The sequence below is a fragment of the Protopterus annectens genome, chromosome 10.part0, assembly GCF_019279795.1.
Source record: "Protopterus annectens isolate FY-2018-M chromosome 10.part0, PAN1.0, whole genome shotgun sequence".
NCBI classification, from domain to species: domain Eukaryota; kingdom Metazoa; phylum Chordata; order Ceratodontiformes; family Protopteridae; genus Protopterus; species Protopterus annectens.
In genome coordinates this window covers 531,781,473-531,798,976 of record NC_056744.1, presented here as the reverse complement: position 1 = coordinate 531,798,976, position 17,504 = coordinate 531,781,473, and the positions used below count along the sequence as shown (strand labels likewise).

Sequence of the window (17,504 nt, the reverse complement as noted above, 5' to 3'; positions counted from 1 at the left end):
GCCTTCTTTGAAGGTTGGGTGTTGGGCTGGCAACCTAGCACCATAAACATCCACTGCCAATCATTAACGGACCAGAGTTCCGCTGTGGCGACCCCTAACCATGAAAAGCTGAAAGACATTACTATACTGAAGAAGTTGTAAAAATACAAGCATAATAACTGACATTAAAATTTGATTTATGTTACTACTATGGGCATAAATATAGGATTTGTGAACAACACCATTCTATCTGAAATATTAAATATGACTGGGTGATACACAGAGCCTGAAGTTCTGATATTCTTCTTACTGAGATTATGGCAACTAGAAAAAAAACAGTTTTCCAAAATAAATATTTTAAGGCATCCAAAGAAGCTGGTTAAACAGAGATTTTAGTTTCTCCAAATGAAATATATATCCCACGGAAGAAATTGATGTTTGAAAATAGACCGGATATGGAGCATGCCCCTATGGAATGTGTCATAAACATTCAGGGACGCCAGTGAGGAAATGTGAAATCTCTGATAAAGAGCAGAAATAGCCAACAGATGCACCTCGACTGAAAAGTAGCTAAAGCTTATGTCAGAAGTGTCTAACAACATGTCTAAGACAGCTGGCACAGGTGAAAAAATTGGTTCCAGTCCCTTGGAGGTGAACCTAGCTATCAACACAAGACCATTTCCCTTTATATGTTTTGTCATAGTAGGTCTCTGGGCAGAAGTAAGGATTTGTGAAACCCTAGGTAGGTATGTTGTGTATTTGGCTATCAACAGAGGTTATATGGACAGACTGAAGATCCAGGTGAGTCTAGTTAGAAGGATTTTGAAGGGTTTCATTTGAAGACATTCCTTCAAAAAGTGGGACTATACCAAAGGGAAAGTACAGTTATGTAAGTAAACTTACTATAAAAGTAGACGTTTGAATGGATCACTGTTGCAGTACCCTAAGCTAGATGGGATATATCCTCTCAAGGATATGATAATGAGCCACCTCCCAAAGTTTTAGGGCACCTTTCACACACCTTAACTGCACAGACCGAGGAGAGTGGTATAAAGTGAGTGGATAGGGTGCCAAACCTTCAAAGCTTTCTTGCACCAGATTTAAGGGAGACCAGAGCCCTGCTAGTTAGGTATATGCTAGGAAGAAGGAACAATAAAATATCCACACCCTGGCATAAAAAATAATGAAAAGGATGAAGAGAGGTTGTTACTACTGCAATGGTGATCTATTCAGACAGCTACTGTTACTCTAAGTTCACTTACACAGCTGTACTATTTTCATCATTAGATCACATGGGTAGATTACCAGAGCTTAGAAAGATGGGGCTAAGGAAGAATGATGATCCAAGAGCCCCTGGGGGATAGTCTTAGCAAAACCTGTTCTGGACCTAGAGAAAGAATCTAACTTTTAGCGCTTTGTACAAGTGTGCACGAATAAACACATTGCTTCTTCTAGTACAATTCTTGAGTCCACCCCTTTCCAAAAAGCAACTGAAGAAGCCAAGGCCCTGGTAGAGCGGGGCCTGACCTTCCAAGGAAGTGACCTGTTATGAGAAGAGTAACAAAAAGTAGAACGGGGCCTGACCTTGCAAGGAAGTGACCTGTTATGAGGAGAGTAACAAAAACAACAGCATGAGACAACCATTTAGAAACTGTGTTTTAATATTGATTGTCCCCTTTTCTTACCTTCAAAGGAAATAAAGAGTTGATCAGTACTTCTAAAGGTTTTATTCCTGTCAGTCCAGTATCTTGAGTTGCTTGTGGACACCCAGAGTGTAAACAAGTACACACTGAAACAATGTTAGGCATAAATAAAGAATTTGTTCTCAAATGTTCCTATCATTTTGAAAGATGAGGTAAAGTTGACTCATCATAAGAGCTTGTAACTTAAGTTACTTATTACTCTCACTTCTGCAAGAAAAGTAACCGTTTTCCAAGTTAAGAAATTCAAATTAACCTCATGAGCTGATTCAAACAGAAAAAGTGTATGTTTCTCCAGAACAAAATTAAGATCCTAAGAAAGATAAATGTCCCCTATTGTTTATATAGCCGCAAATTCATGCTATCTTCTTGCCCCTAGGGGTCATATATTGAGCAAAATCTGGTTACACTGGTTAGACTTGTAAGGGCTCTTAAGCCATTAGCCTAATAATCTCCTATGAACCCATATAGGCAGAAATCTACTTATATCTTCAAATGTTCCACTATCATATGAGCCATCTCCTTTCTCTACTCTTCTGCTTTTTTCTGGGACTTCCTATAACTCTGTCTTGAACAGTTTAATAAATTCACAACATCCACCGTTAAAAATGTTAAGTTGGTAACATATCTCACATCCTTTAATTTTCACAAAAAAATCCCATGAGTCCTTACACAAGTGGTTATATCCATTTAACAAACCTTTGACCTTCATGTTAATATATTTAGATAAAGGATACAGGATAGAAGTTCTAGCACTGACTATGGGTCTCAGAGAGGGATCTACCAAACACATACACAGGGTATGGACGTGTTTCATGATTTTTTTGGTTGAGGCAGGTGTTTTTGACTTCAATGAGATAAATGTCTTAGACACCCTTTTGGAGTTGGTTTTGAGGTACAGTTTCATGCATATAGATGGTCAGTATTTTCAGCAAAAAAGGGGAGTAGCTATAGGGGCCAGTTGTGCCCCCTTATTTGCTAATATTGTAAAGTTGCAGTTGGAGAAACAGCATGTTTTTCAGTTGTTTTGAACTGTACCATGGCAACTTCCTGCACGATTTTTGGATGATATATTTATAGCCTGGGACATAACTGAGAGGGAAGCACAAGTTTTTGTTGAACATCTGAATTCTACTACGCTCCTTCATAAAGTTTACTTATAAGTATAGTTATGATAGCATTAGATATTTGGATGTTTCGGTCATGAAAGATTTCACTAAGGGGGTGACTGTTAGTAGCATTTATAGGAAGCCGACTTACTCCAATGGCTTATTACATTATGCAAGTTGTTACCCACAACATCAAAAAAGAGGTCAAAGGACAACTTGTTAGACTATCCCGTATGGTCTCTAATGACGAGATGTTTGACATGGACGGTAACAAGTTGGTGGACATGTTTTGTGCCGGGGTATCCGAAAGGCCTGGTAAGTGATATTTATTTAGAAGTAATGAGAAAAGGTATGCAGGTGAGTTGATTCCAATTCTTACAGCAAGACAAGTACACCCAAGGGTGAACATAGGGGCCCTGTTACATCTTCATTTATTACCACCTTCACACAGGAACATTAATTTATTTATAGGACCCTTAATAATAACTGGAGAATTTTTCAATGTTTTGATGGATTAATTGACCTTATAAGGGAAAAGCCCAAAATTTTGTAAAAAAGATGTAGATCCTTAGAGAATTTATTGTAGAGTGAAATCAAGCTTGTTGTTGGACTAACAAGAGTAAGAGCACAATTAAATGTGTCTTTTGTGCCCAATGTAAGCACATTTTGGAAGCGGCTACGATTAGGGTCAACAAGCAATTTGTGTATTCCTCATTTCATTGTACATGTAACTCCATGGATCTTATTTACTTAGCTAAGTGTAAAAACTGTGACAGTTTTTATATTGGCAAGACTCAGTGTAAATTTAAAGAACAGATTTATGAACATCGGCAAGATATAAGAAATAACCAGGTCAATAATTCTTTATATAACTATGTGAGCAAATATCCTGAGCATGAATTTGTATTTTTTTTGAGGTAGATTGTATATACAAAATCCTGTAGTTGGGCCATGGAGTGATTTGATAGAAAGGAAAGAAACTTTGTGGCAACTCAGGTTGAATGCATGTATGCCGCCAGGCCTTAATTAGTATATTTTAACTATAAGATAAAAGTTTTAAAATACTAGTAAAGTAATTTAAATAATTATTTTCAGATTTGATGATGTTTTGGGGTTATATTTTTCATTATTATGTACATTTAATTGTTTGTTCATATTGTTTAATGGTTTTGTATTTAGGTTATTTTGTTATTGGTAGAAAATATCATGTGATCTTGGAGGAGGGGTATATAAATGGTTTTAATTGTTAGGTTTATTTGATTCTGAAGAAGTCTGTGAATCACCTAGACAATAGCACTCAATCCATTTGAATAAACTGTGTGTTTGGAGTGACAGTGCTGCCCAGTGCTTTGGTTGTTTGTACTGTAGTAATATTACTCATCCAGTCCCCTCCTCCCCTCTTGCTGCCCATGGGCCAACCCTAGTAACTCACCTTTCTCCTTGGTTCTGCTTCCATTCTGGGTCTGCCACCCTTTGCTCTCATCTACACTTGGACTTCTTTCCCATATTATGTGAGTCTGCTGGAATTGTTTGGTTCTGTGCTGTCTCTGTATCAAGATTTGACTCTTCCCTACTCACCCTCTTCTTGTGCCTGCTTCACCATTTTCTGTTTTTCTTATATCTAGTCCCATTTTGAGCTCCCCTCTCCATTCTGCCCCCTTTGCACCCATATTAATCCCTTCTCCTTCCCTTGTCTCCACTTATCTGTACAATCAGTTCACCATGTTCACCTTTTTTGTCCTTGAGTTTGCCCCTGCAGCCATCTGAATTGTGTAGTCTATTTCAAGCAAATACATGCATGGAAAGACTCAGTACTAATGTTTCTATTACTCATACAATGCAAGGAAAGAGACAGACAAAAGTCCATTACTGTGTTGTTATGCTTCTTTACATTAGCCTGTTTGGTAGTTACCTTTCTCTTGTCCTTTTTGTTTTCATTAACACTTTTGACTGTTTAAATAGTTTCATCTCTTTGTATCTAGTACTTTTGGTTGCCTGTTGCCAGTGGTGGACCCCTCTTCTTTATAAATACACATCATTAATAAATATGCATTTGTTTCTCCTCCTCCATGGCACAATCAATACATTTCCCACTTCACTGCCAGTGGCCCTGTTTGGTCTAAGGAAACATTTGTCTGTACCCTCCACAGTCTTTCAGTGTTTTCTTTGTGTTAGTGGTGACAGTTAAAAGGTTACCCATTTGATCCTCTGTCCATCCACTTTTTCCAGTGTTGTATTGCATTTTGTTTCCTGCTGTCTTCAATTGACTCTCCTCACGTTTCTTTTGTTTTGGACAACAGACTTTTCAATTTCTCTGCTGTTTTTCCATTTAGCAAGTCCTTCCATATACCAGTGTTGCTTGACCCCATTTTTGGATTTATCATAGAGCAATTCTGCTCAGACTAGATTTATTCTGCACTGACTTTCACCACTACTGCTTCTTTCTTTGCTTCCTTTTCTGTTTTCTGTTGTTCATCTACCTCTAGGCAGGCTTCTTCATTATCTCTACATCTCTCTCTTCCACCTTGCTTGTGTTCCATTTCCTATAATCCTTTCATACTATATTCTACTGTCAGAGATATGATTTCTATCTCTGCACTGCTGTGGTTTATGAATCGTCTCTTTTCTTCTGGGCTGTCATCTCTGGGATTTCTTCACATAACAAACCTCCTTCTGATACAGTGGTGCTTATTATTCTCTTCTCTCACATGTTCTACCTTTTGACCCCTCCTACTCCCACAGAGCTGGGAGTTTTGAATTTTTGTGAGTGGCATAGCTTTCTTTTTCAAGTTTCATTTTTACGTTTGTAAATTCTTCTTTGATCTGGAGTCTTATCTTGCCTCCTTCATTTAATCACTAATATGGTAGGGAAACCAATCCACTCACCAAACCCCATAGCTCTCAGCTCCTCTAAGCACTTGCAGACAAATTTCCCTTTTCAAACAATCTCTGAGAAATTTTTTACAAGTTTTATATAAGTACGAACTGTTTTAATAGGCAACTTGTCTTAAAACTTCCTTCCTTTTCTCTTCAGGATTGCCATGCCAAAGAACGCTCATTTTTTTCAGGTTTTCCCAACCCTATGCATTACCTCCACTTTTAGTTTTTTATGCAGACTGAACCATTCTCTTATCAGGCCCAGAAGTAACCTCTCAAGGTATATTTCCTCCACACCCTCTCTGTGATTCTTGATATAGATATTATGCCTCCTGGACTAAGTTTGTGAGAAATTTAATTTAGTCAAACTCCAATGCAACTGCATCTCTAGATCATGTAGTGTTTTACTAGTATTTGCATTTTCAACCTTACAGAAGACTAACTTTTCTTCTTCCAGTCTTACACTTTTTCTTTGAGGAGCAGACAGTCAGCCTGTTGTTGTCTACTGGTGCTTTTACCTCCATCATATTCTCCACCACTCTAGAAACTTTCTGAAAAAATGCAGAGATACCCCTCTGCAGAGGCTGGTCCTGGTTGATGGCTGATATACTTACTTTTATTTCTCTAATTTCTTTTCTAGATTTTTTTGAACTTTCTTCTAATTTTCTTGCAATCCTGGTGTGGAACTCCAGACTTAGTCATCCATCTTGCCTGGGTTCATGTCACCAAATTTCTCTGCTTTTCTTTATATACAACAATAGAAGCTACATTTTGTACTGATATAATGATACATTTTACTACTCAATGGAGAACTTTTCACAATATATTTTCTCTGAAAAGGGACTCTGGTTGTTAGGATCTGTTACAGTGCAGTTAAAATATACATAAATAACATTAATCACCTGTTAATCTTGACTCAAGAATAACTCTTTAGGATGGGCAATCATTTCTTATTTTATTGTAGTAGAATAAATCACAGTGCTGGGAGACCGCCTTTACAAAGTTTTCATATCAGTCTTACCAAGCAGCAAAAACTTACACATTTTATTTTATTTATTTATTTTTATTTTTTTTAGTAACAATAATATTTTAGAAAAACACAAGCCACCTGGCCTGTCTTGGTTTTGGCCTTGTATATTTTAACACCAGTAATACTGTATCTCCTCAACATTCCTTGTAACTACTCATCCCAGCCTGGGAAGGTCAGAGCTCACACAAAACAAAATTTCTTTCACATTATGTTCTTTCCTCCCTTTCTGGGCATTTCAGACTCTGTAGACCATAGTAAATCCCTTAACCTGTTCAGCACTTTCTTTCCCTTCAGTCATCTGTTAGTACACTTTACAGCTTAATATTAGAATGCAGTTGTAAAACACTTTGAGCTACAACAAGTATTTGTGGTTTGCATATCATTTTAACATAAATATTAAACAATTCACTTGCGAAGAAACTGTAAGTTAATATGCATTTTGTGAAGAATAGTCATGAGAAAAACATTTTTTCTCTAACAGATCTACCCAGTTAACTAAGTGTTGTACTGTAATTTTGCATTTAACTGGTTGCTTAAAGTGTTATGAAATCAAATTCCAGTTGTCTGCTCACTACTGCCTTTTCATAGTGGTGTACAGCATTAGGCAGTTTACAAATGAAATTTTATTTTAGCCTTGCCTCAGAGTGCTCAGTGTACATCTGGTTACAGTAAGCACTAATATTATACATTAAGATGTAGTCTAAAAAATACTTACTTTCAAAGTCATTATGGACTTCTTTTCTAAGGAAATCTTCAAATTCTCGTCTAATGGTAAGGTCTAACATTGACTTCTGAAATTTACAGACACTCCGGATGAATGCAATGAATATACTCCATCCTCTTTTCTAAAGTTGATTACGGAGAAAAGAACAACAGAGAGTCATGTTGATTTTTACAGGTCTATAGAGTGGTGATATGCTTAGACTTAATTCATCTTTTCTCTGAAATAAAAAAAAACTGCAATGGGGCAATGCTAAATATACTTATGAAAAGCTGCAATAAATAATTATGTACACTTTGACAATAGCAGGATCAGGATTTTATGACATGCTTCTTTTACCTGAACATAAGCTGAAATTTTGAAAAATCTCCAAGATCAATTTATATATTGCATTCTAAATTCTGAAATTAAGCACTTTGCTGTGCTCTACAAATGTCACCAATGCCATTTTGAAACATATATACAAAATATGCCCTGAAAATTAATTATTAATTAGCTTGTTGAAGACAAGACTAACTGTAATTCCACTCTCCCACCCCCTTCTTTAGGTAAATTGCAAAAACATGAGAATGCAACTAAGGAGCTCTGTGAAAGAGAGTATATATTTCTGCGCAGCTTTGCTTTTTAAGCGTCAATGTACATGATATCACATGCTATTTAACAGAAATACTTTTATAAAAAATATTATATTCATCTCCAGTATGTTGCAATGCAAATAAAAACTTTAAAGAGGTTTTTTTATAAATCTAGCAATAAATTATGTAAATTATTACTAAGAGTTGCTAATCATTACTGCAGGAAAACATGCCATCTTGGTTTTCTTCATTATGGCTGAAGGTACACATTTGTCATACCTATGATACAACAGCATTTATATATATATATATATATATATATATATATATATATATATATTTTTTTTTTTACAAATGACAAAGGATTTAAATAGAACATTCAAAAACTGCTAAACCAGGTGACAGATTATTAGGATGACAAGATGGACTTTTTTCTTTTGAAAACTGCTGTTTTCTTGGAAAAATTATATCAAGATTAAACCCATAATCTATACATAAAGTCAGCATATTGTTTAAATTTGCAAGAGCCTCTACAACAATCTGTAGAAGCTTCTGTAAATATATAGTGCATATCTCTTTGGCAAAGTTTCAAAACAGCAATGTGGGTTGCTAGATAGTCCAATATACTATAGTTACAAAAGAACAGCAGAGCTCTGTGTTGATGGTTAGGAAGTGTTAAAATCTTCATGCTCAATATATTTAATCCAACACAAAACTGAGCAACTGGGAAACTGAACAATTAGTACTTCTAGGTATCACTGGGAAAAGTAATAGGGAAGGGGTGGTCATAAATATTGTTCTTAAACTATTTAAAAGTAGTTTACATGACTTTCTACACTAAGATAGTTACTTTTTTTTTTCTCTGTCCCAAATGGTCAACTGTTGATTTTGTATCATCAAGAGGAAACTTCCTCCCTACCTTCACACAAAGGCTACCCTCCCACACATCCAAAACCCACCTCTACAGAGAATGCTGCAATCTGGCTAACTTTAATGAAGAAACCATTAACAACCAACTCTCTCTGGTTAATTGGTCACACCTCTATGTCCTTTCTCTAAATGATGCTGTTCTTAACTTCAACAATACTTTACCTAACATACTAAACAACCTAACACCTGTTACAAAAATTAGAGTCAAAACAAATCCTGCTCCCTGGCTCACCAAACACATCCTCTCCTTAATGAAACATAGAGACAGTACTTGGAAGCAATGGTTAAAGTTAAAATCCTCCTCTCTCCTCCTTAAATTAAAAGAAATAAGAAATCTCACAAAAAACACATTATTTAGAACAAGAAAAAATATTTCAGGAAGCCCAATCTACCCACCACTCAAACCCCCAAAAAAATTTGGCACACCATGAACAAGATTCTTGAAGCCTACTACTCCAAATCCTTTCCCCAATAAGACACCATTTGAAATTGCTACTCTGCTTAACACTTACTTCATAGAATCCATCCATAAACTAACTCCCCCTGACCAAAACCAAACACAATACCACAACACCCCCAGCACCTGTTTTTTTCCCTAGAACCCATCTCCACTGCCTATGTAAAATCTCTCTTACTGAAACTTAAACCATGTTCTCCCACCTTTGATAACCTACCTCCACAATTTCTCAAACCTGCAGCTAATACTATCGCATATCCCACCTCCATCCTTATAAACCACTCTTTCAAAGTATTCTTCTATACTATTCCCCTTCACAAAGAAGGTAACTTCACAGATCCTTCCAACTTTTGACCCATAGCCATCCTCTGCCCTCTCTCAAAAATCCTAGAGAAATGCATTCATAGACAACTTCTCAAATACCTACTTCAGGAAAACCTTTCGACTCTCAACATGGCTTCAGGCTCCATTACAGCACCTCCATAGCCCTTCTATCGTTTACCCAGTCTGTCACTGAGGCTAGAAACAGAAGTAAATTGGTGTTATGTCTTTTCCTGGACCTAAGGCATTTGACACCATCTCCCACCTTAAGCTCCTATCTAAACTATCCAATCTCAACCTCAACCTCTCCTCCTCCACTATTCTCTGATTCTCTATCTATCTTAATAACAAACTACAACCTGTTAAATGGCAGACTTCCTGCTCTCCTTTCCAATCTGCCAAACAGGAGTCCCTCAAGGATCCATCTTAGGGCCTCTACTCTTTCATATGTTTACAAACAATCTACACTTCACCTCTTCACTGATACAGTATGCTACTGTTGCTCTTGTTACCTGCTTTAATAACCTCACTGACTGCCATACCCTCACTGAGAGTTCTTTCAACACCAATGAACACTGATGATTAATAACCAACTCATCCTTAACCCTAAAAAAATAATTACTTCTTTTCCTTTCTAAATCTTAGTACCTCCTTCTGTATCTCTTCCCTGGACAACACTATCATTCATGCCGACTCCCATACCAAACTCCTAGGTACTACAATAGACAACCAACTAAAATTTGATCTTCACATCCAACACTACATCAAAAAAAAAAAAAAACAACAAATCAAAAACTTGATCTACTGTATAGAAACAAAAAATATCTATCCACTACTTAGAGGGCTTCTCTTGCCAAAGCCTACCTCCTCCCCTGCCTACTCTACTCATCCCCTATATTTACCCTCCTCCAAGCCAACCTTATAGCCAAACTTGAACAAACTTACAACCAAATTGCTAGATTTGCCTGTAAACTCCCTTACAAGTCTCACCACTGACACTGTTAAACAACTACACTGGTTTGAATTCCCTTATCTACTCTAACTATCTTGGCTACAAATGGCCCATTCACTAATTAACAAACTTACAGACTGTCCCTTTCTGTCCACTCTTATATTCCTCTATATACCTACACATCCTGTCCAAAGCTCAGAACAATTTCTACTCAACACATACAAACCAAACAAATCAATAGACAGATTGCTCTATAAATGCTCAATATCCCATACTTGGAACAAACTTCCCAATAATACACGATATATCAAATCAACCTTGCTCTTCAAAAAAGAACTAAAAAACTACCTTGCTAATTCACCTTCAAGCTCTTATCACCACCCTACCTAACTCATACTCTCTTAATATGTCTTTAACATGCCTTCTTTTCCTTAAAGAAAAATACAACAAATAATTGTAAAACCTCTCTCACTCTACTAAACAGTTGTATACTTTAATTCACTATCTTTTTCCTCCAAAATAAATTAACTTCTTGCTTCTCTCTTGCTTCTTCTCATTTACATTCATAGGGAGATACTAGGCTATTGGCCCAAGGGTCTAAGCAAGCCTAGCCAACATGGCTCCCTGGCTTACGCCACCCAAGAAAGTTAATTTTCTGTGCCCCTGTCGAACAGAGCCACAGAAGTGATCCCCAAGGTGTATTTCCTATTTCCCATCCACTCACCAAGATTTTTCTTGAACAGTGCTAATGAGGAACTTTGCTTGACATAGATGGATAGCTTGTTCCAGAGTAAAGGAAGTCTCTGGGACAGGAATCTATCCCTCCAGCATGTCCTGTTTATTGTGATGACAAGGTTTAGGTCCCTAGAGCATGTAGCTCAGAGGGACTGGGATTTCTTTAGGTGCAGAATGTCCAACAGCTCTGGGCTTAACATAGCTTTATATGTTAGTCAGAAATCTCCTCAGAGTAGGTGATATGCTACAGAGTAAAGCTGGAGTTTTTTGAGACAGTTAGTGTAGGACATCTGTTTGAGGCCAGTAATTCTCTTTGTGAGGTACTTCTCTGGCCTTTCCAGCTGCTGCAGATGTCTTGTGAGGTACATTCCAAAAGGGGTGTTGTACTCTATAATGGGTATAATGAGTGCCGAGTTGAGGAGAACAATGACCTGTTTTTTCCTGGATAAGAACCCTTTTGTGATGAGGTGTGCCACATAGAAGGATTTCCTGACTACTGTGGCAATGTGATCATCAAAGGAGAGACTACTGTCCACCTGGGTCCCAAGGTCTCTTATCACACATTCGGCGTTAAGTAGACTGCTGTTTATGTGGCAGTTCATGGATAGAGAGTTTTTACCAAAGGGGATGACAATGCACTTTTTGGCATTGAGCTTGAGGCCATGCCTCTGACACCAGGCATCTGCCGCAGTGAGGCCCTTCTGTAGGATGTACACATCATTTGGGGATTCGACTATGGCTCCTAGTTTGCAGTCATCTGCAAACTTCATTAGCCAAAGGCCTTCTGTATTAGCCTGTACTTCAGAGAAGTAGATACCAAACAGGAGAGGTCCCAGGACTGAAACCTGTGGTACTCCACTTGTCACTGGTTTGAAGTCTAATTTGGAGTCTGCAACATTTACAGTGTGGATTCTGTCAGTGAGCCAATTGGCAACCCATCTTGTGACATAGGGATTTATACCTAGTTTAGTGAGTTTAACTATAATTCCAGAATGGGGGATGGTGTCGAAAGCCTTGATGAGGTCAAGAGAGGCTGTGTGAACCACCTTACCCTTGTCTACGGCTTTGGTGACTGCCTCAAAGAAGTCAATCAGGTTCAGAAGGCATCATCTGCCTTTCACAAACCTGAACTGGGTGGGGTTCAGAGTTTGGAGGTTACCAATGTCTTTGTTTATGAGTTCCACAATGATACATTCCATGGGCCTTGCAGACCAGGCTTGTCAGGCTAATAGGGTGATAGTTCCCAGGATCAATGGTGGCTCCCCCTTTGTGGAGTGGTATAACTGTTGCTGTTCTCCATTCAGTGGGCACAAAGCCTGACGTGAGACTGTGATTAACATGGTACTTAGATGGGGAGCCAGCTTGTTCTGAAATTCATGTAAAACGCAGCCTGGGATATTGTCCGGTCCCATGGATGCTGTGTTTTTGGTTTTAGAGAGTGCAGCTTTTACCTGCATAGATGAGAATACAGAGATTCTGCATTCTTCCTGTACAGATATGGGCCCTTTAGGGGGTGAGAGGGGGACAAAGTTAGCACTGAACCTATCTGCCAGGATGTTGGCAATATCAGTTGGTTCTGTAATTTTTGTGCCATTGTGCTGTAACTCAGAGCAGATCTGGGTGTTGCCATTGAGATTCTTGACATAGCTATAGAATGCTTTGTGGTTGCCCTTAGAATCAGTGGCGATTTTGTTTCCGTAGCTAGCTTTGGAGGATCTTATAAGGGATCTCAGCTTCTTACTGAGGCTGATCAGGGAGCTCCTCCACTCATGGGATTTTACTCTTTTTTGCAACAGTTTCTTCCTTCTGTTGTAGAGTTTGTTTATGGCAGGGGACCACCAGATTCGCTTCCTTCTTTTGGAGGATAGCGTCTTGGTTCTGTTTGGGATAGCACGATCCATGCACTCGTGTAAGTGCTTATAGAGTGTATTTCTGTAGGATTCAGCAGTTGCAACTGTATTGTCCTTCTGCATGGGTGTCATGAAATTCGCCACTTCTGTCTTAAGAAACATGAAGTTGGCTTTGGAGAAATTTTTTACCATGGTTTCCTTAATGGTGGGTGGGGGGCGGGATGCGGATATCTAGGGTGATTAGCTTATGGCCGGATCTGACCAACGAGGAGTTGACTTCAGCTGTGGACCACCGGTCACTCATGTTGGTAATGACTAGGTCTAGGATATTGTTGCCCCTGGTGGGAGTGTGGATAAGTTGATCCAGGGTATTGGAATTTTTGAATTCCAGAAGGCGTTGAGCGAAGGAGTTAGTACATGAGCAGTTTTCCCAGTTAATGGTGGGGTAGTTGAAATCACCTATTATTAGGGTGTTTGGTTGAATCCTAATATTTTCCAGTATATCAAGAAAAGAAGAGTGGGAATCCTAGGACATGGTGGGGGGATCTGTAGCAAGCTACAATTTGGATTGCAGTTTTGCCCAAAGTTAGTTGCACTTGGATAACCTTGGTTGCATTATGCTGCGCAACTAGCCTGGTGGTGTGGATATCCTTAATGAATATGGACACACCTCCACCTTTGGTTTTCTGGTCAAGGTCAGATGGCCGAAAAGTGTGGTATAGGTTATAGCCTGGCAATACATGGGTGCTCTCTAGAGCCTTGAACCAGGTCTCAGTCATTGCACAGATATCGATGTTCTCCTTTTTAAGGATTGCCTCAATTTCCTTATACATAAGACTCATTTATGTTTCTCTGTCTCTCTATTTCTTCCTCACTATTAATACCTTTCTTCTTTTCCTATCTGTTCAATTCTGCAAGTTTTAAATGGGTATATTTCTGGTTTATTTGTTATGTTAATATGAAAACAATTTTTTTATCTTTTGTATATAACTTATGTACTCTATGTTATCTTCTATACTTTCTTCATTTTTGTATTTGTTCACTTGTATATTGCATGTATGTCTGTTATCATATCTTGTTAATACTTCTTGTATAATTTACATATTGTATTTTTTGTGGAACTTTTGTCCTCGGGTCTCCACTGAAAATGGGTCATTGACCCAGTTGGACTAACCCGGTCAACAAAAGACTAACAAATAAATAAATAAATAAACTCTACCAAAAGGATTTCAAAGGAAATGCATCAAACTGAAACCAGGACAGATTTTATATTGTGGAGTTCTCTGTTTTCTCTTACAGACATGCAATTTTTATAATGGGAATATGTGCATGCATTCAGCCCAACAAATTTTGTTTGGATCCTAGCATAAGCAACCCCCACCGTGTTTACTTCCAAAGTTTTCTATGCTGCTTCTCAGGCATCCACAGACACACTGTTGCTCTAAAGAAGACAAGAAAAACAGAAAGAGTAAAAGAAAGCAAAGAACAGGGATATAAAAGCAGTGAACTGAAAGAATGTTGTTGCTTAACTGAAGATAATGTGAAGAGGCACAGGAAGTCAGATAAACGATTTAGCAGAGAGTGGAGAAATATGTGTAAAGGAAACAGAGTTTAAAATATTAAATAGTGAGTTTTGTGGGGGTTCAAAAACTCTTATCATTTCCAAGATGGCTCCACATTGATGAAAAGGTTAATTAATGCTCTCCCAGTGTGAAAACTTAAAAACTGTGAAGAAAATCCAGTAAAAGCTGAATAGAGAAAACAATACCTTCCATAGTGTAACAGGCAAGGTAAACTACTTTCAAATCTGCATTATTTTAGTTAAAACACACACACACACACACACACACACACACACACACACACACACACACACACACACACACACACACACACACACACACACACACACACACACACACACACACACACACACATATATAACACACACACACATATATAACACACACACACATATGGGTCTACTGAAAAAGACCGAAAATCCACTTGTTCGAAAATGAACAGTGGATTCTCGGTCACACGAAAGTGCACTTAAGCAAAAGTGCACTTCCGCTAAAAACAGTTTAATGAACCATTAAGGAACACAGGTGCTGAAGCACACTACAGTGGGGAAAGGGAATTTACATGTTTCCCCACTGTAGTGTGATCTCATAGTTGGTATATTTAAGTAGGGGGGGTGCAGGGGGCTTGCCCCCCTGCAAAAACAATGTTACTGTTTTTTTTTATTGGTTCGAAGAAGTGAGTTTTCAAATATATACAGTAGACCTATATATATATATATATATATATATATATATATATATATATATATATGTATATATATATATATATATATATATATATATATATATGTGTGTGTGTGTGTGTATGTATGTATGTATACATATATAAGTTTTCTATCAAAATGTTGACCCGCACTTACATAAATCTGTCTGGGATGGTCGAATGCATGGTTCCCAGTTTCCATAATGCCGACTTGAAAATCTTTGAATCCACCTTAGCGAATGGTAGTGGGCATTCACTCATATGAGGTCGACGTTCTGACTGGAGATCGCACTACAGTGAGGATCAGGACATTTACCATTTTCCTCACTGTAGTGTGATCTTCCAGTTTCTATATATAATATGCAGGGGGGGCAAAATGTAAGTAAAATATCACCAGAAGTCAAGGTAACCTGGGTAATGTCGATAATATCGAATTGCAAATTATTGACATTACCGTTGTCGCCATTTTGATTAAATAACTTTTTAATTTCCGTCATTTATTTTTGACTAAGTGCATACACGAATAACTGTGATTCTTGATATTGATAGTAAAAAACACACACACACACACACACACACACACACACACACACACACACACACACACACACATATATATATATATATATATATATATATATATATATATATATATACATATATCCAACCCATCATTATTACCAATTTGGGTAAAATTTAGTTATTGACTAGTAATTATTCTACCCGGATGCCAGCAAAAAAAAAAAAATTGAGAAAGTACAAGAAAATCAACCAGAAAAAGAGAAGAAGGATCTCTGTCTTGGAAGAATCTTGCAGAAGTTCAGCATAAAGCAGTCCACATTTCAGCTTTGGTACAGGAGATGTTATTTAGTAATTTAGGGAAAAAATAAATCAAACGTTCGCAGAGTTTTTTTTTAAATAAGTGAACACTGTAGGAATATACAAGTCAAATAACAAATGTCTGGAAAAAGATAGAAGATGCTCTAACTATCTATTCAGATGAAGTGATAAAATTGCAATAATTAGAACATAAAATGAAGAAAAAGCTGACTGAGCATGATACTCCTCAAGAATAGCTGTTTCAAAAAATAGTTGAGTTAGAAAACAGAGCACACAGTGAAAACCTGAAATTTTCTGCAGCCCCAAACTGGAAGGAGCAAACTGCAATGATTTTGTGAAAATACAAATAAATAAATGGACTTTTGCTTCACAGCAGGACTTGTTAAATGAAAGGACAAATTTTGTGTATGCTCCAAGTCTGGCCATGAGAAGGCAGCCAAGACATACATTAATAAATATGCAAACACACCAGCAGAAAGAGCTGCACCTAGCAAAACTGGCAGAAAGGAAAAGTTATAAATTTGTGGACAGCAAAGTATTTGTGGAAAAAGTCTGCCACCATGTTTTCCTCTAATGGAATATATGAGGCTGAACAGTCATGGAATGCTGTACAGCCAGCTCCTGGGTCATTACTGCCAACCAGCAAAGAGGGTATGACCTTGTACCTCCTTGCTCACTTAAGTACATCATGGTAGTGATGTCTGAGACCACTAGTAGGCAACCTGGAGTCCATAAGTGGTGAAGAACTTCCATGTTATGAATCAATGGCAACATTTATTTAAAGTTTATGTGCTTTGGCATGTCCTGAGGACCCCTCAAGCCTTGCACCTGATATCCCATGGACAATGCTCCCACATAAAATATGAAGAGTCCATTTGGACTGACTTGACTGGGGTCTGAAGAGAGAAATGGAGTACTATATTCAGAGAAAGTTGATCCCTCCTCTATTACAGTTCCTGTTTTACACATCCCAGTACCAGTAAATGGAAACCCAAACAGGAATATGCTGGGTCCAACAATTCTAAATGTAGCACTGAATTTTTCTCATGTATGGTCTGGCTAGTGGAATCATGAGGATCATTTATGTCATGAGGTCTATAATTTTGAGGAACTCTCATGTTGAGGCCACATCTAGAAGACAG

The 17,504-nt window shown here is 37.8% G+C and overlaps 1 protein-coding gene across 1 annotated transcript in view; it reads right to left on the bottom strand.

Moving 5' to 3' along the window:
• The window catches only part of RGSL1 (regulator of G protein signaling like 1), a 1,267,980-nt gene that overhangs the window by 563,751 nt on the left and 686,725 nt on the right, over nucleotides 1–17,504 (bottom strand). The window contains exon 13 of the mRNA XM_044086788.1: nucleotides 7,411–7,540. Within this exon, the coding sequence (XP_043942723.1) occupies nucleotides 7,411–7,540 (130 nt within the window). The remainder of the gene's footprint in view (nucleotides 1–7,410; nucleotides 7,541–17,504) is intronic.